At 41.8% G+C, this 24,363-nt stretch overlaps 1 protein-coding gene across 18 annotated transcripts in view; it reads right to left on the reverse strand.

Moving 5' to 3' along the window:
* DOCK9 (dedicator of cytokinesis 9) overlaps positions 1-24,363 on the reverse strand; it is a 295,408-nt gene that overhangs the window by 115,835 nt on the left and 155,210 nt on the right. For all 18 annotated transcript variants that reach the window (XM_032592386.1, XM_030313287.1, XM_032592393.1 and 15 more), the window contains exons 3-9: positions 23,017-23,106; positions 18,673-18,755; positions 16,855-16,924; positions 14,922-15,017; positions 13,786-13,920; positions 8,001-8,175; positions 7,003-7,070 (exon numbers count right to left, since the gene is read on the reverse strand). In XM_032592386.1, coding sequence (XP_032448277.1) covers positions 7,003-7,070; positions 8,001-8,175; positions 13,786-13,920; positions 14,922-15,017; positions 16,855-16,924; positions 18,673-18,755; positions 23,017-23,106 — 717 coding nt within the window. The remainder of the gene's footprint in view (positions 1-7,002; positions 7,071-8,000; positions 8,176-13,785; positions 13,921-14,921; positions 15,018-16,854; positions 16,925-18,672; positions 18,756-23,016; positions 23,107-24,363) is intronic.

Raw genomic sequence — 24,363 nt, forward strand, 5'->3', positions numbered from 1 at the left:
TCTCACAGTCTGTGAGTTCGAGCTCCCACTTCGGGCTCTGTGCTGATAGCTCAGAGCCTGGAGCCTGCTTCGGATTCTGTGTCTCTCCCTCTCTCTGCCCCTCCCCCCACTCGCACTTTCTGTCTCTCTCTCAAAATAAAATAAAGAAATAAAAAAAAAGTAAAAAAAAAAAAAAAAGAAAGAAAAGAAAAGAAAAGAAAATAGGTAAAGAATATGAGCATGCAAGTCAGAGAGGAAGAAACCCAAATATATGATAGTAGGAAAATCTCACCACTAAGCAGCAAAACACAAATTAAAGCAGGGAAATACCATTTTCATTCCTCTGGTGAGGACACAGAAAAATGGAAATGTCAGTTGTTCCAACTTTTTGCGGAAGCAACCTGGCAATATTTAAAGCATTAAAAACACAATAACCTCTGACCCAGAGGTCCCACTTTGGGGAACATCCCTAGAACACAAGTATTTTGTAAAGAGGTCACGTTGTTTACTGTGCACAGATTGTAGAGACTAAAAAAAGGAAAATAACCCAAAATGTTCATGAATATGGAGATGTTAAATAAAGTGCATAATACCCATATCTGTAATACCACGCAGCTATGAAAAATGAGTAAACTAGACCCTCTACGGCCCCAGAGGGACATCTACAAGATACTTTTAAGTGATGGAACAAGTTTCAGAGTCATGTATATATATCACGAACATATTTTTTAAAAAACTGCAAACGCTATATATGTGTGTATGTTTCCACGAGCAATCGGTTTGACACCAGGGGAATTACAACAGGTTAGTAACACTAGTGCTCTCTGGGTGTCGGGGTGGAGGATGAAGGGGAAAGATTAACTCTATATAACTTTGGATATTTTCACTTATTATAGCAAACACACTTATTTTTACTTAAGTTTCAGTAAAGACGATAAAATAAATTCCTGTAATGAATACTTTCACAGTCTAAGGACCCACAAAACATAGCTATAAAAAAAAACATTATCCCACAGCCTATGCCACCCAGCACTTCTCAAAGTGACAGAAACCAGCCCTCCTCTTAAAATAACCTGTGGTTGGTCCATACCGTGGAGGTAGGAAGAACTGGACTGGCTTTTCCCCGGACCCTGCTGCTGCTGCCCTGCTCACAACCCGTCTAATACTTTGGGTTCAGCAGAAAGGAAAACATGAAGAAAATGGACAATGACAGAGCCGTCATCTGTAAAAACTGGTACTTGCTTAGAAGTCAAGAGAATGATTCGTCTAAAACAAAGGCTGTTCCCCTCACTCCTGTGAGCCCTACCTTTAACCACTAAAGACACACCCTGACAATGCTTTCTTCCTCACCTAAGATGCAATTATGGACCAAACATTCAAAGGGTTTCCAGAAGGACTGCCACAGGCTTCAAGCATACTCTGTGTCTTAAGTTCATCTCTGAGCAAGCAAAACAATTAAATGCCAGAGACTGTGGCCAACAGCATCTTATTTTGAGGATGCGTTATCAGAAAAACATTGTGCTGGCTGTTGACTTAAACAGAATAGGTTGGAACAAAAAGACTTAGCAAATTCCTTTGAGGCCAGAACGTATATTTCTTAATTTAAAGAGCTGTCATGATTTGTTTCCACTACTTGCAAGGTATCTAATGCCCCGGGACCACTATCTCGTCCTCTGTGTCACAAACCAATAATAAAGCACAGAGAATAAGGAGACCCAAGAGATGGAATGCTGGAATGCCTGCTGACCTCATAAACAAAACCCCAGCCACCTCCGTTGTATCATAACACAATGACATAGTTCTCTGGATTAGGATACAGGGAAGGAAGCATCTATTACAGACTTGGTTTAAAAAAGTCAGAAAAGGTATCTGTGAAACTGTTTGGGTTCCAACATATACTGCTAAGCCTGGCCGACTGACCCTTACTCAACCTCAGTGAGACTATAAAGTTTGAGACACAGTAATTCATCTTGTGTTCAACACAAGGTTTATTTTACCTAGAAAGATTAAGTTCCCTCGCTAAAAAGTTATAAAGTAACTGAATGTGAGCAATTTTGGATTAACATGAAACAATGCTTTTCTTTCAAACCACTTGGGGAGATAAAATTAAGGTGAGTTGTTGTTCTCTGAGTACCAAAGAAACCTACAAAAATAGAAAAGCTGGGCGCCTGGGTGGCTCAGTCGGTTAAGCGTCCGACTTCGGCTCAGGTCATGATCTCGTGGTCCGTGAGTTCGAGCCCCGCGTCGGGCTCTGTGCTGACAGCTCAGAGCTTGGAGCCCGTTTCAGACTCTGTGTCTCCCTCTCTCTCTGCCCCTCCCCTGTTCATGCTCTGTCTCTCTCTGTCTCAAAAATAAATAAACGTTAAAAAAAAAAAAAATTAGAAAAGCTGTGAAGGAAAATATAGGGTGGGAGCATGAGGGTTTTCTTCATACTGTCTTTACGCAAGGAGGTGACATATATGTACCAATGACACCTAGGATAAACATAACCAGTGAAAAACATTATTAAATGAATCATACTCGGGTTTACAACCTGATTGCCTTACCCCTTGACTTTGCAGAAAAGAAACCAATTGACTAACTTTAACTACAGTTTGTGTAGTTAATAAAAATGTTTATAAGACCATGTGCTCTAATACTATACGTGCTGTTACATTTACAACAAACATGTATTTGGTTCCATATTACACAACAGGAGGAAAAGAAGAGATTTTACGGTAGATACAGTGTGTCTTCAATAAGAAAACAACAAAGACGTTCAGTACTAAATGTACAAGCAATCTAAGGGCCGAGAATGTACAACATATTCTGAAAACCTAGGCCCATACCACCCTTGTCATATGTCAAGGGCCCCCCTCCATTATATTCCAAAATGAGACATCAGTTATTTTTGTACCGAAACAACTTCCTGTCACTCATATCCTGTTTGTTATGTCTCAGTCACAGTGGAAGACAAAAGCCGGGGCAACAGGATGAATGCAGCAGAAAGAGGAGCTGACCAGAGAGGAGCCTGCCATTAAAGCACACAGTCAGTACCTCCTGCCTGACTCCACCGCTTGTCTTTTCTCTGCAACTTATTTACCTGTGGCCTGACCTCCCGCTGGACCCTTCCTTACACCTCCATCCCTGGTATTGACTTCTTGGCCTCTTCATCCCTGATTAAACTCCCCTCTCCCAAGTGGCTATGCACACAGTCTCTTTCTCCTTCACCCCGACCCCCCCACCTCTACTTCATCTGCAGGTTACACAACTATGGAATCCATTCCTCTCAAGATCAAGAGGACCAGCAGTCAGTCAACTCCCTGCTTCCTTAACAGGTACAAATGGTCCCCACCCGGACACAGTGGAGAAGGTTATAAACTAAGCTAAGACCACATTGGTGCTTGGAGCCCTGGACTGTGAAGGGCTGAGAGTCCCGCACAGTCAGGCCTGGGCTCACCCACCCCGCAACACCACACAAGCATCACAAGTGTGCCAGCAGCACGCTGACTGCATGGCAATACATCTTCATTCTTCTTTTTTTTCCCTTTGAAAAATTACTTGCTGCCCTTTTTCTATCTTCTGAAATAAAAATATTTTTATAACACTTAAGAGCTGGGGTCGGGGGCAGAAATAACAACAGCAAAGCCCCTTATAATGCTTTCTTTTTCAGGCTTTGACCATGACCATGACCACGTAAGAAATACGTTTATATCACAACCCAATACATATACACATACTACATTGGGCTGCCTGGGTGGCTCAACTGGTAGAGCATGAGACTCAGGGTAGTGAGTTCGAGCCACGTGTTGGACACAGAGATTACTTAATAAAAAAGTTTTTAAATAATATCTGTCATTATTAAGGGTAATGTATTTAATATTCTCTATCCAGTTCTATTCCATTTATATTTTTAAAATGTCTGGGTCATATAATGTAAATTAAAGAAACCTCACGTAAAAAGCGCATACTGTATGATTCCACTGATAAGAAAGTCTGGAACAGTCACAACTAATCTACAGTGACAGACATAAAAACAGCAGGCATATCAGCTGGGAGGGGAGGACAGGATAGTCTGCTGGAGTGCTAGAAGCGTTCTATGCATTGATCTGCGTGGTGGTTATACAGGTGCCCAAATGTGAAATCCACTGAGCTATCCAATTAGTGTTCCATGTAAGTTCTACTTCAATTAAATAAATAAATAAATAAATAAATAAATAAATAAATAAATAAATAAATAAAGCAAAGCAAAATAAAAAGAAATGGGGGGTTTAAACTAATTAATCTGATTTAACCAATCAAAACTGCTTCAACTAACCTGTTATACACAGTTTGAAAATAGCTCTAAATATCTTTGTGTGTGTGTGCGTTAACTCTCTTATATATGTTATCTCATATAACTAAATTAAGGAAAGTTTAAAAACTTTCCTAGGGAGTGCCTGGGTAGCTCAGTCAGTTGGGAATCCAGCTCCTGACTTCGGCTCAGGTTTGATCTCATGGTTCATGAGTTCGAGACCCGCGCTGGGCTCCACACTGACAGTGCAGAGGCTGCTTGGAATTCATTCTCTCTCTCCCTCTCTCTCTCTCTCTCTCCCTCTCCCTCTCCCTCTCCCTCTTTGCTCTTCCCCTGCTTGTGAGCTCTTTCTCTCAAAATAAATAAACTTAAAAAAATAAAGTAAATAAAAATTTTCCTAGGTCTTAGGATTGAGAAATATTGAATTATTATGCTGGCCAACTACAGGTAGTCAGTGAGAGAAGAAAGGAGGGCACAACTCCTGAATGTCTTCACAGGGAGAAAAAAAATACAGATTTCTAATTAATCAACATTAGGCTCAAACAATATGAGTCTTCTCCTAGGTGTCCACGGTGTTCACCCAGTAAGTGTAGAAAGTTACTTTCCAAGTTCTGGATTGCATTGCATATATTATCTGCTTCAATAAATAAAATGGGTTTAAACATTCTGCTTTGAGAAATTACGAGCCCCCCAAATATCCAGAAACAAAGAAAAGTGAATCTCAATGCAAAATACGATGCATAGAAGTTCATAGCACAAAAACACATATATACAAGCCAAAAGCCGTCCCAGCTTAGTAGGCGGTTACAATGGTGACACTAAAATTAGCTTTAATAGGCAGGTGCTAAAAAGATACTGTGGTAACAGTCAAGTCTTGAAGAAAAACAATACTCTCAAGTCCTAGCCAGGGAGGGAGATTTTATATTTTAGAACAGCCATGTTGTCTTAAAGTAAAGGTCAATGCTGAATGCCAGTCTATTTATAATCGTATATGGATAAACCATGTTTTCTATTACAGTGTTTAAGATGTGGGTGTGTAGGGTCTCTATTACACTGTATTCGCAGAGAAGAAGAAAAAGGCAGTAACAGAGCAAGAATGGAAATGGCTGGAGAAGACAAAGATATTTCTCTCATTTAAAAGAGAATCATTCATAGATGCACACAAGGAGACAAGTACAAGGATATTCATTGTAGCATTGTTTGTAATGGAAAAATAATTGGAAATAACAGAACAGCGAAAATAAAATGCTTACACGGTGCAATCAAAGGGATGAACTAGATCTATATACCAGCTTGGACAGATCTCAAAATCAAAGTTGAATTAAGAAAGAAAAGTACAGAATAATATGTTAGCATTTATATAACATTAAAAAAAATTTTTTAATGTTTAATTTCATTTTTGAGTAAGAGACAGAGCACAAGCAGGGGAGGGGCAGAAAGAGAGGGAGACACAAAATCTGAAGCAGGCTCCAGGCTCTGAGCTGTGAGCACAGCGCCTGATGCGGGGCTCAAACTCACAGACCGCGAGATCGTGACCTGAGCCGAAGTCGAGCGCTTAACTGACTGAGCCACCCAGGCGCCCCACATTTTTAAACACATGAAAGGAACACAACCATGTAGATCATTATGATAGATACACTGGGAAAGATACAGAGATAAAATGGAAGTAATCCCAGGAAACTCATAACAGTGTCTGTCTCCGCTTGAGGCTGTGGAGGAGGAAGGGAATGGAGTAAGGATGGTGTTTAAAAAGAACTTTAACTATAGTTGATGTTTTATTTCTTTAAAAAATATGGAAGCTTATTTCACTTAGCATCACACTCTCCAGTTCCATCCACGTTGCTACAAAAGGCCCTATTTCATTTTTTCTCATTGCCGTGGATCCTGAGAAACTTAACAGGAACCCATGGGGGAGGGGAAGGAACAAAAAAAAAAGAGGTTAGAGTGGGAGAGAGCCAAAGCATAAGAGACTGTTAAAAACTGAGAACAAACTGAGGGTTGATGGGGGGTGGGAGGGAGGGGAGGGTGGGTGATGGGTATTGAAGAGGGCACCTTTTGGGATGAGCACTGGGTGTTGTATGGAAACCAATTTGACAATAAATTTCATATATAAAAAAAAAAAAAAAAATATGGAAGCTAAAAGGACCACAGAGTGACAGGGTTGAATCTGGGTCATGGGAATAAGGTCGGCTGTTTTGATCTTTGTGATTTTCAGTAACTTTAAGGTTTCTCAAAATTATTGAAGACAAGTGTAACTTTTTTTTTTTCATTCAGAGTGACCCAGAGGCAATTTACAAAACTCAGGCAACCCCTGTTTGGTTTAGCAGTAGGACTGTCACAGACCACCCTCTTTGGAAGTGTGTCTATTAACGTGAATAGGGAGAGCGTATGTGTGAACATAGTAGGTACCATGTTAATGTGGGAAACTTTACCTGTGCGTTTTGGTTATTTCTTCAATACTCGTAATCTGGTAGTAAACATTATGGAAGGGCAGGGACACAGAATAATAAAAAGAATAATCTGTACGGCACTTTCCAGAAAACAAGACTAAAATCTGACTCAGGTGAGTATTTTACCTCCCCTCACATTTAGGACAGAAAATAGAGAGCAGTAACCACAATGTCTTTTTTAACGATTTACTACAATGTAATTGTTAATCATTTCAATAGATTCCATCCTGGACAAGCTAGGAAATGAGAAATATTTCAGTATCATTCTATGAAGGGCAGAAGACTGAAGATGATTATTACCTTGGCAAGTTCAGGCAGGTAGCTATCTAAACCGGAACCAGAACCTTCCAATTTGCTTTGTTCATCATCTAAAATGGCAAAACAGATGACCTGAGTTACTTGTAATTGAATGTATTTTATTTAAAGCAGGAGGTCAAAGGCCATTTCTCTTATATTCACCCTTGAATGCAGTGGTTTCCAACTCTAAATGCCCATTAAAAACACCTCAGAGCTTTTAAAAAAAAATACTTACACCCAGGGTTGAGAACCAAATATTTAATAATTGATACAGCATGGACACTGTCTAAAAAGAACTGATATTAGTTATGAACACCAGTCTGCATGGCCACATCCATCAGACCCACTAAAATGCCTGCCCAGGTCCCACCCCAGGCCAACTAAATAAGAAAGAGAATTTTTTAAAAAGTTTCACAGAATTTCTAAGGTACAGCCAGGGTTGAGATTCACCGGGCTAAGAGCTTGAAACAAAACATGAATTGTCAAGAACATAGCCAGATTCTTCCCACCAATGAGGCTTCTGCCCATCTTAACTTTGTCTTAAAAAATCTAAAGGATAGGATTAATGACAGTAATAACCACAGTATTTTAAGTGCTGATTTTGTGCCAGGTACTCGAGACACATAATCTTATTTAATCTTCCCATCGACCAGAAAGTTCTGTTTTATTCTTACTTCACAGATGGGAATATCGAGGCTCAGAATATGTAAGCAGCTTGCCCAAGGTCTCACAGCTGAAAAATGATATTGTGGAGACTTGAACTCAGTCTTCTTTTCTGCCCCGAAGCTGTGGCTCTTCCCATTTAAGGTTTCCTGATAAAAATGTTGTCAGGGTAGTAAATTCTAAAGTGACGAAATCTTTGCTCACAAACTCTCTGTGAAGAGCTCACATCTGACCCATTGCTCACGTAGCTGGTGATACACAGGCTCCCTATGCCCTCTGACAAAGTTAAAGACTTCAGTGAAGTATGCATGTCCCTGGAGAAAGCGAGGTCTGCTTACCCTCATGAGAGTCTCCGTTTCGCTTTTCTTGCATTGCAGCCTCAAAGTTGAGCTGGAGAATCTTGTTGAGAGTTGTGATCCATTCTTCCATTTCGACTTCACTGTCTGCAGCCAAAAGGTAGCTACTTTTGTCCTGCATCTTGAGCTCAAAAGCAAAACGTCTAACTTTGTTGTTCTGAAATGGAAAAGGAGTACAGAGACACATTTTAAGAGAACTGAAATGGCCTTAAAATTTTTCCTCTTTATTATTTGCTGACTGATGCTATCTCACTGGCGTTTGGGGCCAAGCTATTTAAAAATGCATGCCCCTGGGGCACCTGGGTGGCTCAGTCGGTTGAGCGCCTGACTTTGACTCAGGTCATGATCTTGTGGTTCGTGAGTTCGAGCCCCGCCATCAGGCTCTGCAGAATCGAGCCCCGTGTCAGGCTCTGCAGAGCCTGCTTAGAATACTCTCTCTCTCTGCCCCCCCACCTCTCCCCCCTCAAAACAAATAAATAAACTTAAAAAAAATGCAAGTCCCTTCCCCACAAACCCTCATCACTCTCTACCTTCCCTGCTTTATTTTGTCCATAATTTTATTTTCCCATCTGACACATCATGGATTTCACTTGTTGTCTGTCTCCTCAAATGGAATGAGAGCTCCTTAGGGTAGAGATTACTTTTGTTCAATGCTACATCCAGATTTCTAGAACACTGCCTGGTACACAATAAGCTCTGGGAAAAAAAATTTACTGAATGAATGAAATTTCACTGAAAATTTTCAACTCCTCCAGCTCCTTTTTTTCTTTTGATGAAGTAGTGCATGGTATCCCATTTTATAAAGCAAACATTATCTCTCAGTGTGTTTGACCTCCTCATCTGGAACTTTCCCATCATTTGTGAGTCCCCAGAGGTATTTGGACACCATGTCTACAGCCTTCCCTCATGCCTCTAGTTTTTACACCTGTCAAAGGGTGTCCAGCTCCAAGTACAAAGACAGTAGTCACATGCATTAAATGATGGAGGATGAAAGTGCCCTAGACCAGGGTTTCTCAGCCTTGGCACTGCTGATGCTTAAGGCTGGTAAGTGTTGTGGGAGTTGGCCTGTGCACTGCAAGATGTTTAGCAGCATCGCTGGCCTTACCCACTAGATGCAGGGAACATAACCCCAGTTGTGAAGATTAACACACATCTCCAGAGAGTACCAAACCTCCCCTGGTGAGCACAATCGTCTCCAGGGAACAGCACTAGAAAGAAGTTCGGCTCCAAGGACCACAGCCCAAGATTCCTTGCATGTACAGGCTGAGGGCAACCTGTAGGGGGCAGAGTAGCCCTCACCCACTAGCAGCTGGCTGGCTAGCCGCAGTCCCTGAGAGGCTCCTCAGTGTAGGTGGCAGGGACGCCCTGACCCTCCCCAAGGTGGCCATGTTCTTGGCAGCGTGCTTCTCAGAAACACGCAGGCCACACCAGCTACGTACATACTGCCCGCTGCGGGCGCCTCACTTCACGTCAGGGCCAGAATCAGACAGGAGTCAAAAGGCTAGGTACGAAATATGTTTTCTGTCCCAGTCACAACTGTGAAAATAAGTTAAAAGTGGGGGAGACATCAGGCCTTGGTTCTAAGTTATTCCTCTTTCTCAGCCTGATCTTCCTGATCTGAAAATAAACGTAATCAACTTCAAGGTTCTAAAATGCTTTTAGGCCTTAAGATTCTACACTGGATTACTTGCAGGTTTATTTAAAATTTTCAGTTTATGCATTTCTTTGAACCCATAGCATTAATCAACTACTTTTTTCCCCCACAATGTCCAAAAACAATTCAAAAACAAACAAACCACAGTGTTGGTGCTTAGCTTCCAAACAGATGTGGATAAAAACAAATTATTTAACTTTTTGAAGCCTTGAATACAATTCATTAAATGTTAAACACCATCAGCCACATCTGATGAAGAAAGAGTATGAAGGAAGAGAATATGAAGAATATGAAGGAAGAGATGTCCCTTAAAGTCAGGACCTAAGGTCACGGAGAACACTGCACAGGCTGACCAACAGCCCAGGGATGCCGGACGCACAAATCACCTACACGCTGTGCCGAAGACAGGCAACAAAACTCTTAATAGTTTTGCTTTAAACTTTTCTTTAAAAGAAATGCCTGAAGATTTAACTAGAAAGTAACTTGAAAGGTCTCCTAGCTCAAGAATACAAATGAAACCCCTACTTGGAAATCCCACACAAGAAGTTAATTCACTGTCATTGACCGTTTCTGGTCCTGCCTACTTTACACTGTGAAGAAACGTACTTTGATGTATTGAGAGACAGAGAGACACAGAGCATGAGCAGGGGAGGGGCCGAGAGAGACAGAGAGACACAGAATCTGAAACAGGCTCCAGGCTCCAAGCTGTCAGCACAGAGCCCGACGCGGGTCTCGAACTCACAAACTGCAAGATCATGACCTGAGCCAATGTCGGACACTTAACTGACTGAGCCACCCAGGCATCCCTGGGGCTGTTTTTAAATTGGTTTCCGGTAATCAAAAATACCAAGATTTAAGTAAAATTTTGTATTTCTGGATTTTTTTGCTAAAAACAAGACAAAAACAGATCATCTGGCCCCCTTGAACTGGTAGCTCCGCCCAGCATCAGCCACAGCGGGGAGGCAGCTGGCGGCCCCAGGAGACGGGACCGTTCGTGCTCCAGTTTGTCACAGAATGCAATGCATTCCCTCTTGCTTTCCACGCAGGCCTGTTCTTTTACTTAATTTTCCTGCTCGGCTCCTGCAGGCGTCTGAGTATGGACCCCTAATTTTCACTGCTGGCTTGATGGAGGAACAGGGTCTGGACTCGCTCTCCCATCACAACCACTAGAAAACTGAACAGAAGAGATCAAACAGCTGTTTGCGGATATTTGACCACAGGTAGGGCAAGACCATGACCCCTGCTGGACGGGACATAGATGAGCTGCACCCTAGCAGCCCTTAAGCTTTCTGCTGGAGGCGGTGTCTGGGTTGTGGCCCGGGAAGGGGAGCCCGACAGAGCCCTGTGGTCCCCCTAAGTTAAAGAGACTGAGCAGAGCTCCAGAAGACCAAGGTGGCTATATTACACAGGACACAGTTTCCAGAATGAGAGCTCTTCCAGAGTTCTCAGCACGTAAGACAAAACAGATCCAAATCTAGTAGTAAAAATTCTGAGTCATGCATTCATGACGTGTCCATGTTCTGTTTGTAGGTTCTGCCTTAACAAACAGTTTACCAAAAAAAAAAAAAAAAACCACATCAAAATGAAGACAAAATAACCCAAATTGCAAGTCACTAGAGATAAAGAGAAGATTAAGAAGAGCAGGGACATCAGACCCCCAAAACAACAACATAATGGGGTGTCTTCAAATTTGAAGGTAAATTTCACCTTGGATTTCTACATACACCCAAGCTATCCATCAAGTTTGAATGCAAAACCAAAAATATTGGCAGATAAGCTAACTCTCAAGAAATTAACAACTTCGACATTCTTTCTCAGGAAGCTACTTGGAGGATGTGTTCCTCCAAAATAAGAAAGTGGAACAAGAAAGAAAACATGGGATCTCGGAAACAGGGAATTCGACGCAGGCAGGAAGGCAAAGAGTTTCCAGAATGATGGCTATCCAGAGGCTGAGACAGCAATTCACCTAGATTAGAGCAGGAAGGAGGGCTGTAGAAACTAAAATCCTACCTTCCTTAATGTCCAGAAGTGATGAATAAAAAGCAGCGGACGTGCCTTTTCCAGCATTATGGAGGCACATTCCAGAAAGAAGAGTGAAAACAGCTGAAAACAATCACGTCAGGGGAGTGAGGAGTGGGTGAGGTGGAAGACACTCGGGCAACAAGGTGCTCGCAGGGTTGCCTTTCTGCACTGCTTGACGGTTTAAACCAGATGAATGAATTACTTGGGACGAAAATGCAATGTAATTTTCAACATGTGAGTACATAAACAAGTACACACCTGAAAGTCAGGCCGGGGAGCTGTGTCTCTAACCTCAATCACACTGGTCCCACAAAACGACCTTTCTTATTAGAACTGAGCTTCGGGCCAATGTCATCAGCCAACACTGAGTCATTTTAGGAAGAATTCTCTGATAATGGTGACTGCATCTATTGTGAGGAGTTGTCAGGGAGATTGTTCATTAACCACACAGTGCCCTCTGTCTCAGGGCCCCCATGAGAAATGCCTGAATGATCTTCATTCTGAGATTACTCAGGCAGCTTCTGGCTAACTGGATTGAACGGGTCTCCAAGCTAGGAAGCACAGAGCCCAGTTTGTCACCCACCCACAGCAGGTGTTAGGTCTCTTGAACACCTATGCTTCTTTCTTAGCTTAATTCCTGTTCATCTCCTCCCTACCTTGACTCCTTGTTCACCTCTCCTGCCTTCAAACACACTTTAAATCTGTGCTATCCTGTGTTTTATGTTTCCTTGTAAGTTACTGCCTTAGACCTTTCTGGAAAGTGGCAGGGGGGTGGGGAGATGGATGGACAGATGGGGAATCTGGCAACTTGCTTTCAAAGACAATTCTGTTAAGGTTTGGAAGGTCCTACACCAAAACAGCAGCTTTCGGTCCTACACCGAAACTGGTAACAGCAGCTCCCTGGGAAAGGGAGAGATAGGGATCAACAGGGACCTCCAGTTTGTAATGGTCTGATTTTTTTTATAATGTGAGTACAGTTGTGCATTATGTATGATTAAAATTAATTTTTAAGTGTATTTATTTATTTTGAGAGAGAAAGAGAACCAGTAGGAGAGGGGCACAGAGAGACAGGGAAACAGAGGATCCTAAGCAGGCTCTATGCTGACAGCAGTGAGCCCGATGAGGGGCTTGAACTCACTGAACCATTAGGTCATGACCTAAAAATAAGGGGCACCTGAGTGGCTCAGTTGGTTGAGTCTGACTCTTGATTTTGCCTCAGGTCATAATCCCACAGTCATGGGATTGAGCCCTGAGTCGGGTTCCATGCTGAGCATGGAGCCTGCTTAAGATTCTCTCTCCCTCTCCCTCTCCCTCTCCCCCTCTCCCTCTCTCTCTCTGTCTCTCTCTCCCCCTCTCACCTGCTCGCTCTTGCTCTCTCTCAAAAAAAAAAAAAATAATAGTAATTTTTAAGAATAACTCTACAACTGCAATAGCACTAACAAAAATATTCAATACTGGCCGAATTCTTACCATGTGCCAGCACTGTTCCAAGCTCTTTTTTCATATATTAATTAATCCTCTCAATAACCATATTCAATACAATTATTCCAATTTAACAAATGAGGAAACTGAGGCACAGAGAGGATCAGTGTCTCCAAAGCTACACAGCTGGTAGTGGTAGAGCAGGGATTTGAACTCACTCTGGATCTGAAACCCAGTCTCTTGACTAATCCTGTTATTGGTACTATGAGAGAAATGATAAAACTCATCACGGAGATGCTAAGAGCTGTTCTGAATATTTCCAAATGAATTCATCCAGTCCCCTCAATTTACTCTACTAAGGAAACATGATCATTACCCACATTTTGCACTTGAAGAAACTTTTGGTAATAGCCTAGCCAAGGTCACACAGCTATAAAGTGGTTGAGCCTTAAACACTGGAGCTCAGCCCCATGGTGCTCAGCCGACTACAATAGAAGTCTGCCTGTTTCACGTGTATCTGATGAAAAACGAGTCTTTACTTACCTGACAGCTGTTCCACCTCCTCCCCCGATACTGCCATTCTTGGAAGTATTTGCTTAAATCTGCAAATTCACAGGTGGTACTTTTACAGATCAGAAAACTTGATGATAGAACTCTACTCATATTTACCTGAACCACACCCATACAGGAATCCAGAAATATCGATCCTTTCGGTTCCTTGGAGATCTTTTCATCTTTATAAAAATTCAAATTGTAGGATCCGTCACCAAGTTGAATCAGGTGGAAAAACCGTCTTTTAAATGACTGGGAGAAAAATACATATACAGCTCTTGTTTCAAAACGAAAAGAGTCACAGTCCCTACCAATCACTCACAGCTACACATGTGTTTTTACACAGTACACACGTGTAAAAACCGTTTCTATTCTCTCTAAAACCAATCTAATCCTGGCCAACGCCCCAGGTAAGGGTGAGTTAAGACTCTCCATCATGTCTAATAATTTCAGTGCGTTTAAATTCTGAGGAGGTGGTTCACTTAACATTCATGGGTCATTTTTTCTTACCCACAGCATTTGATATTTTTACATAACCACCCAAAAGCAGTGCGATAAGCTCCAATTTGGGATGCAGCACAGAAGGATGGAAACTTTCTCAAATCCCCAGGGTTTCTTGCTCACGCAGAATAGGAACTTTTCTCTGCCTCGTGACACTGAACGATTTTCCAGCCTCAGGATTATGACAGTCCGCATTTCCCTGGATTTCCTTTTTCTCTCCCCGTCCACCCTCCCTCCCTTCCATTATGGCTCTTCTCTTCAGTATTCATGCTGCTCTTCCTCTGCTCCTACCTCTTTCCTGAATGGCTTTTTATACTAGTTTTTGCTCTTCTCTTTCCAACCCCCTTCCAATCAAACCATTTTCCTTCCAGTCCTCCAGCTTTGCTCTTGTTCACCTTGCCACAGTAGACCTCCCAAAAGTGCTGAGACTTAGCCCCTGGTGATGTGCTTGCAGGTGCCACGATCGCTTTTGTCGTGGGTACAGAGAAGAAAGCCTGCGTCGGCAACTGTGCCTTCACACCAGCCCAGTGATGAAGATCTCGTCACGCTGGTGGTCGGGCATGAAGCAGGGGAAGTGGGTGCGAGCAGGACGGTACCAATGGAGGTTGATCACCAGGGAGGCATCTTATTGACCAGACAATGTCACTTTTGTCAGGAAGAACAACATGCCCATTCATTTTGAGCATGATTCCCAAGACCTATAGCAAAAAGGGTTTCATGAGAGGGGAGTGCAGGGTGACGGACTGCCTTACCCTCATGGTTACGCTTATTGCACTGTTCATGTTGCCTTTGTACAGCCACCCATGCTTGGTGATCCCGCCCTTCTGAGAGCCGAGGGAGGCGGCATCCTAGGAGAGAAGGAAAACCACAATTGATCTCCAGTCACTACTAATCTTATCTGCTGTGACTCTGGTCAAAAGGAAAATCATTCAACTGGTGCCGGCTTGCCCCATCGTGCCCCATTACTGGAGTTACCATCTGCCACAAGTCACTTTAGAGCCGGCTCGGCAGGAAAAGAGAGGGAGAAGCATCAATCCCTGAAAGCTCTAGTCCATTAAAAGGCAAAGCTAGTTCCAGTCCAAATTTTTTATTTTTGAGTATTTAATGAGCCACAGAAAGTACATACCATACTTGACCACTCAGGTTGTAAGGTCCTGCTGGGTTTCATGAAAAATATTTTCAAATTACACTCCCCTATAATTGGAGGACAAAAGCAAATTCCTGGAAAACTTCCCAGAGGCTCAGTTCAGGGGAAGGTGAATGAAGAAAAGAAGGAAATGTGAGGCAACAGAGAAAGCAGGGATGAGAGAAAAGGATTGGGCAATGGAAAAGAACGAAAGAGAAAGAGGAGAGGGGGAGAGTTAGGAAAGAGAAGGGACGTGGCTAGAAAAATAAAGAAACATGCTTCTGCACGTTCCAGCTCCAGCTGTGGGCTCTGGTGCAGGGAGGCGGGCATGGGGTTGCCAGTTGCTGCTGAAAATATGTCAGGCAAACACTTGTACATGTAACAGACAGATGACAGGTGTGTACGTACACACACACACACACACACACACACACACACACACACACAATCTGGCAGGCTGCAGCTGGCTCTAGCCCTGTGGGTCCCTGCCCCTCTAAGGCGGTACCTGATGGAGGTTCAGTAGGTACAGGAGGACGAGAGGGCCACTCACCGTCATGTTACCCAACTCACATCCCATAAGACCAGTCTCCAATTATGATCTTTATTTTTGTAATCAAAGAGACAACTGCAGAAAGACCCGTCTTCTGTTTTGTTTTAGACCATCTCACTGTAATGTTGGTGGTTTTACTGTTCTTATTATTCGTAAGAACAGAAATAACTCATCTGTCTAGGATTTGACAGTTTTCAGTGTGCCCTTAGCATGCGTTATTTCGACTGGTCCTACTCTTACTACTAATCAGCACCAAGTGTTTTTACTATCTTGTTTCTCACTTTGGACGGTCACTTACTCTTCCAGAATTATTTTGAAAGTAGTTTCTAAAATAATTTCCCACCATGGGCATTGTTCACATTCTTGAATGGCTGGTGTTACAGCTTACCTGATGATTAAAAAAAAAAAAAAGGAACCTCTCTCCCCTAAACTCACAATGAGGCAGCCAATACTGAGCAGGGGAGATGAGAAACGCAGAGGACAGCTAGCCCTGACTTGTTATTAGGTCTCCCTCGCTCAGTGGCCAGTCACCTTAATGCCCAGCTCTCTCTATAGATTTCTTCAAGAGAAGGGGGAGGGCTCTTGTTTAAGAGTAAAAGAAAGAAAAAAGCTTCTTGATACCATATGCGTCACTCAAACCCATCATCGAAAGAAAGAGCCATTTAAAGTCTACTGGTGGTTCGTTTCAAGATAGTCTGCTGAAAAACAACCTAAGCTTAAGGTCTAAGTAATCTTGCTGTCTCTTAACAATGTAGCCAAATCTTATCCAGGCCTTTGAAAATGATCTCGGAACAAATAAACAAGACAGGAAGAACTTGCAATGCTAAGCAGTCAAGTTGAAATGGAGACCTTATTTCAATCAGTCCAGTAATACATCGAATAAAAATTCTTTCCCCGTTTCAAGAAACATTCCAATTCCCCTTTTGGCTTAAATGTTGGTAATTTTCCAACCAATCTTGTAAAGTCTGTAAACTAAACCAGTTTCCAGATCCGCAAGCGATAACCTTACCTCATCTTTATCAACCTCCTCATCGACTTCATAGACGTGAACTGGAAGTTTATCCAACTTGGCCACTTTGCTTTAAAAAGAAGAAAGAAACTTGTTTTATAATTACCTAATCCATGAAGAGATGCACTTCTTCCCCCATTAGAGGAACAGACATTTAACAAACTCAAAGCTGTTCCACTCGGCTGAAGAATAAAAATAATCGACACACTACTGCTTTGCAAAGTGGGTGATCCAAGAGTTAGAGAGCCCGCGGAAGCCATGTAGAAGAGCTGGACCAGGTTGTTGGGAGTTAGATAGGTATATGAAAAATGGGAAAGTGCATTAATTAATAAAGACTTGGTAGAACAGGGGGGAAAAAAAGACTGGTAGAATAACTTTTAAAATGAAGTTTATAAGAAAAAATGGGAACCGGGGTCATGGTCTTCAGAGTGGGAACCACAGTGTTAATGATGATGGTGTTAACAACAAAAGTACTGAAACAGCGGCCAGCATGTATATTAAACAGTATGTTCTAGGCACTGCATTTCCCATGTATTACCTCGTTCAGTCCTTTAGACGGTGGGGACTGGTGGTAGTAGGACCATTTAATAGATGAGGAAACTGAGGTTCACAGAGGGCAGAGAGAGCAGATGATGAAGGCAGACTATGGAATCTATGTTCTTAATCACTGTTAGTACCCTCCCTCTCTTTCTTATCACACAACTGCAAAATTATTAATGCCAAAGGTAAAATCTACCAGCAGTGAAAGTATATCATGCAGTCAGTATGCTACAGCTCGCAGTATGTTCTAAGAAAGCCATGAGAATAGTATGAACCAGACTATCCGTGAAGACAGGTTCAGGCAATCAAATGGACAGAATTTAGAAGTCCCCAAATAAGTACTGGGTAAATACAGAACTAAGGAGCACACCCCATCTGGAGAAGATAATGCTGGAAGGGAGTGTCTTCAGCTGAAGTTTAAAAAGAGTCAATGGGGAACTTGGCTAAACACTCCCAAGGAGTGGCTGAACCACACAAAGAGGAAAAACAAACATCTAGGTCCACTGAGAATAGTTTCAATGGTTCAAACTCACAGATGCAATAAACATAGAGAAAAATATATTAATAGGGTTGCAAGTAAAATTTTCATTGGTGATGGCTACTTTTGATACAATACAATCCATCATTATTTGATTTCAATTTTCATAATCAACTATTACCTATATTTACCAACTGCATCATTTCAGGATATCCTGAAATGGAACATGTCCCCTCGAGGCAAGACCTACCTCCACCTGGTTCACTATAATGACCACTAATCAATCTAAACACACTTGTTTTGGGTGTATTCCAGAACCCATTAATACTTCAAAGAAAGTAAGAAAATTGTCTGGAGAATGCTTGTCTTTGATTTACTTTTTTTAAACATAAAATTTATTCAATATGACATGCTTTTTATATTTCTCCAAAGTATTCTTTTAAAGGTAAGACACACTGTAGCATTTACATTGTTTTCTATTTTTTTCTATTTCTTTGTTTTCTATTTCTCGCTGAAAGTACTCTACCTGTTCTATCAGTGGTACCCTGGAAAGAATCACCGGCCATAACTAAACTATCCATGTTTATACCATATACCAATCCCAGAGTACTAGGTTTGAGTCCTATTATCAAATACCCTGGAAGCAATAGCTACTCCATATACATACAAACCATCTAGAAATATGTTCTCCAATTACTCTGATTGCATGTGAAGTTACATACCTCCTTAAGCCTCTCAAGCACAAAAAACACTGCCCACGTTTTATCACCCCACCTTGTGTGGTCTGACCATTTACTCACTTTGGAAGTTGTCGAAACTCTCCCGAGTAATCTTCATATTTATAGTTCACAAGATGCCAGTCAGAGTTATAGGTTTTGATGCACTACAGGGTGAGGGGAAGGGTATAAAAAATAGAAAGCATAAGAGGCAAAGAAAAAAGATATGTGATGGCTTTAGGAGAACATTTGGGAAGGTTTACGAACGTGCAGCCACACAAACATCAAAACAATTCTTTCACTTCGACCCTCCCTTGCCTGAAATTCCACTATCAGAGGTTCCTATAAAGCTTAAAAACCCCTAAAGCCTTACCCTTGGGGATGGGTCACTTTAAGTGCCCATCATTCATGATCAGAGAGCAGATTTTTACAAGGGGAAAAACTGCACCTCATGTTGCTGCATTTACATAACAAACAATGTACTGCTTCTGAGTTAAAAGCACTTGTTTAGGGAGCCTTGTGCCCTCTACTAGAACATGAGAGTAGGTGGAAAGTGTGAACCTAAAAGACACTTTCATGGTGTTTACTAATATGACAACTAGATCTGTTACCAAGTATAATACAAATCTGCCCTTGGCTTTTCCTTCTATTTATAGGGGCCAGAGTGAGGTTATTAGGAGAAAAGATTTAGATTCCAATTCAGTGGCACCGTGACATCATCGCGTGCATGCACATGCATGTGTGAACAGGATGTACAAAGTAGGGAGCTTTACGTTCTATGATACCAACCTACACAGACTGCTGTGGGGCCCAGGGCCCATCCCATGCACAACAACGCCATGGTGATTATTCTGAATGAAGCCACTTGGGAAATAACTGTGCAAGGACACTAAGACCATCCTCCGTCCCCTGGAGGCTGGAAACAAATCTCCCATATGAAAAATACTCTCCTGGACTAAGAAGTTAAAAAAAACAAAACAAAATAAAACCATAACAAAACAAAATCCTTATCACCAGAGGTAGGGACTTGAAAGTTGAGAAAGCTACGGAAATAAACCTTGTTATTTTTTTCTAATCTCCTACTGCAGGCTAAATTCTGCTTAGAATTCCTTACTAATTAAGGCTCCCAAACACCTGTTTTCTTTATCCTGTCAATTCCTCCCAAATTTATTGTCTCTTTGTCTAAAATGTATAAAAACTGCCTGCCTTAGTCATTTCTTGGGGTCTCAGTTTCATTTTTTGACCTCCATGTGCACATAATAAAACTTTGGGTTTTTTCCTATTAATCTGCCTTATATCAATTTAATTCCTAAGCCAACTAGAAGAAACCCCGGAGGGAAAAAAAAGACATTTCTATACTCCCTACACTGCATTAAACTACCTCACTATCCAATAGACTCAACGGACCAGCACGGTGTCTTTCATTCATCTATCCAGGAGGAAGCACTGAATAGTGTGTAGACTAAAGATTATAAGGCTGCGTCCACCAGATCCTCAAACACAAATGAGTCAAAATCAATAGGGGAAGCATTTGATTGAGTTACCAACAGCTACCTTGATTTTCTGTATAGTCAGCTCTTGGCTACACATATGTAAACTTCAGTGTGGAAAAAAAAAATGAATTAAGTGAAGATGTAGTTGAATGTATTTATGTCTTACCTGGTTGACTTGACTCCGGCTGTAACTAACACTGTGATCAAAGTCTCTATTCTGCTCACTCTACTTCATCATTTTTATGGTCAACCTTTTTTATCTGTTTCATGGCTTATGCCCAAAGGCCTTCTGAGGCAAACTCTCCTCTACCCCAAAGTCATGAATAGAACTACAACAACGATAATGAATGCTTCCCTTGTGCCAGACTCTATGATAAGCACTCTATGGGCAAGGTGGCGACAGGCAGATAGTGTAAGATTTTACATTATTGTTCTGAAAGGTGGACTAAATAGCAGAAAAGGGTTAGGAACAGAGTTGGATGGTGGAACTGAACAAGTTTCCGATCTCTTTGCCATGTAGTTACAAATGTTTTTGAAGACTATTTCACTCTTATAAATTCTCCTCAAAAATATTTTCAAAGCATTTTCACATTCAGAACATCTGACATCCATACTCAAAATTACATTCCAAACCAAGTGTGATTGCAGAATTACCTGTATCCCTAGGTCCGTTAGCACAGCAATTTTAGGTCTGACTAGGTATGACACAGTCTTGTGCACATGCTCCTACTCTGTTCAGGTTTTCGAAAAAGCACAGCAACCAAAGTCATACCACCGAAGTCTCTTTCAGGATATTAAACCTATTCTGAAGTATAACATGCACCTGCCCAGTTAAAAAGATCAACGAGCAAGCACTTGCATACAATCAGGGCATTTATGAATGAAACACCTGACTGCCCAGATTTTTAATATCTTAGGTAAAATGGGTCAGAAAGATACTTATGTTTAAATGTTTTAAATTATAAGAAACTGTAAGGAAACATAGTTGACCAGGTTAAGTGGCCAGAGAGTCATTCATTTGATAAGCCCCTGTTGACTGTCCACATGGCAGGCACCAGCTGAATTCCAAGGCTGAAGCCTGGAATAAGACAAGCAACCCCCACCCCTCTGGGGATGCAGAAAGTCTAGGAGATGAGGGGTTACATCAGAAATCAGTCTCTGGAGAACTGGATCTCCAGAAAGACAGGGATCTGACTGGCTCATTTCATCAGTGACCTTTCAGACTCGTGAAATTCAATCATATTTTCAAGTTAATACTGAAAGGTTTTTGAAGTTGTTTTTTAAAACAGCCGTTAGGTCATTCTCCGCTGGACAAGAGGATGGAGAGGAAGTGCTGGCTGTTCCACTCCACCCTTGTGGCCGCGTCCCAAGAGGGCTCGTTCCATTGGCTCGGGCAGCACAGCATGAAGTTGTTATTGCTCAACCTACAGCAGTCAAAGAACTGAGTGGAGAACTGTGCCTCAAAAGCCATATTTTTTAAGCAACTGGGAGAACTGAATTAGTAATTAATAAGTTTGGAGGTGAACAAACTCTTTCTGGAAAAGTCCGGATAGGTAAGTATTTTCAGCTTTGAGGGTCACGTGATCTCTGCTGCAAACATTCAACTCTGAGTTATCACGTGAAAGTAGGTCACAGGTGACACATAAACAAAAGGGTGTGGCAGTACTACAATGAAACTTCATTTACAAAAACAGGCTGCAGGCCAGACAGTTGCCCGTGGGTCAGTCACACTGCGTCTGCATCCTGCTTGATACTAAACATTTAAGACTACACAAACGTATCTGGTTCTATTTGTCCAGAATTATTTTTACTAATATAGTAGCAAAGGAGGTAAGGCAAGAAGTTACCTTTCCAGAAGGATGAGAGATCACACTTTTACGATTTTCAATACATATTTAATTTTTTGAAAATCTCAATGGAAACTAAATACTGTTACTACAATATTGTTATTTTAATTAGTCTTCACTTTATTTTTTTTTTTAATTTTTTTTTCAACGTTTTTTATTTATTTTTGGGACAGAGAGAGACAGAGCATGAACGGGGGAGGGGCAGAGAGAGAGAGGGAGACACAGAATCGGAAACAGGCTCCAGGCTCCGAGCCATCAGCCCAGAGCCTGACGCGGGGCTCGAACTCCCGGACCGCGAGATCGTGACCTGGCTGAAGTCGGACGCTTAACCGACTGCGCCACCCAGGCGCCCCAGTTAGTCTTCACTTTAAAAAGCATAGATTCCTTGTGGGGGTTGGCCATATTTATCATCTAAAAATCAACTAGAAAAATAGGGTTTTTATTTATCATTTTTAATGATATTTATCATTTTTAAATGAAAGAGTGCTTCAAGAAACAAAATTAAAATACCTAATTAGTTCATCTAAAAGCACCTGGAAGAAGAAACAAACACCAATCTAAAAAAAATGCAATCCAAATGCAATAATTTCTCTTTCCTCTTTAACAGGTAATCAGTATCTGTATGTTCAAATAAGAGTGATAATAATCACATACTGATCAGGAATATTCACGCTCTGCTCATTATCACCTGGCATCTCATAAAGACTGAACTAGTCTTGAAAATAAGTTATAAGTAGAAACATGTAAATGAATACATAAATGTGTGTGCTGAGTCTCCATTAAAAACAATGTCAACAATAAAACCTCAGCCAAAGATTTCCAGCGAGTTCCTAAGTTACCCGTATTCCATGCCTGTAAGTTCTATAGCATTCATGCTTTAAACAGGCGTCAGAAATGACCCCTATTAACATTTCTGTCCACATTTCAGACTCTGAAAACCCCATACTGTTCTCCTATTTTCCATTATAAAAATGTAATTACCTCTCTGATAGTTCCTTGAAAATATCATTGAAATTTACAGAAGGGGGGGTGTAGGCAAAAAGTGACTCTGAGATAACGTGTACATTAACGTAGAAAAGGCACATTACCTCCGTAACAAATAAGCTCTGTGCTTCCTCTTGCGCATCTGCGGGGACCGTGGAGCACATGTAGCGACCCTGTCGTCTCAGAGTGGCCGTCTGTGAAGGAAAGCATGGGGAGAGGGTTTGGTTACTGGAAGATGGAAAGGCGCCAGCCTCGGGGTGCAGCCGGGCCTCGCATGGAGACAGTTCCTTCTTCAGTCTCCACCAGTCCTGCAGAGACAGCTCTTTTCCTTCCTCCTTGGGTCACACACCACGGATCCCTTTTGGTGCCAGAAAGTTCAAAGACGGGCATGGGGCAATGGCTCCCACTTCTTTCTGAGTCAGAGGCCCAGTGAGCCCTCCATGGAGTCCTTCCGCTCCCACCAGGCAGGGTAGGCCCCCTTTCAGAAACCCTAACCCTCGCCAGCCCCAAGTGCTTGAGCTAGTCCCACTACATTGCCTTTTACTTGTCTTAATTGCCTTTTTCTAGTGTAAAATAGACATACCATAAACTTTACCATTTTAACTTTTTTCCAGATTTTATTTCATTTTTTTAAAAGTTTATTTCTTTACTTTGAAAGAGAGCGAGAGCAAGAGCTGGGGAGGGGAAGAGAGAGGGGGAGAGAGAATCCCAAGCAGGCTCCACACTGCCAGTGCAGACCCCAATGCGGGACTGGAACTCATGAGCTGTGAGCTCATGACCTAAGCCAAAATCTAGAGTCAGACACTTAATGAACTGAACCAACCAGGCGCCCCAATTTTATTTTTTTTAAGCAAACTCTACACCCAATATGGGCTCGAACTCATGACCTTGAGATCAAGAGTCACATGCTCTACCTACTGAGCCAGCCAGGCACCCCCATTTTAACCACTTTCAAAAAGTGTACATTTCAGTGGCATTAAGTACATTCACATTGCTGTGCAACCATCATCACATCCATGTTTTCTTTTTTCCAGTTCTATTGAGAAATAATGGACATACATCACTGTATAAGTTTAAGGCATATACAGCATGATGGTTTGATTTACATCTATTGTGAAATGAGGACCACGATAGGTTCAGCTAATGTCTATTCTCTCACTCAAATACAATAAAAAGGGAAAAGGGAAAAAAAAACCCTTTCTCCTTGTGATAGGATTTGCTCGCTTAAGAACTGTCCTAGATACCACACAGCCATGTTCACTGCAGTCTCCACGTTGGACCTCACATCCCTAGTCCTTATTTATCTTATGACTGGAAGTTGGACCTTTTGATCTCCTGCATCCAATTCTTCCTCCCCATACCCTCCATCTTTGGTAACCACAAGGCTGATCTCTTTTCCTATGCCTTTTTGTCTTGTTCTGTTTTATTCCACATATACGTGAGATCACACA

The sequence above is a fragment of the Lynx canadensis genome, chromosome A1 (genome assembly GCF_007474595.2).
Source record: "Lynx canadensis isolate LIC74 chromosome A1, mLynCan4.pri.v2, whole genome shotgun sequence".
Lineage (NCBI taxonomy): Eukaryota > Metazoa > Chordata > Mammalia > Carnivora > Felidae > Lynx > Lynx canadensis.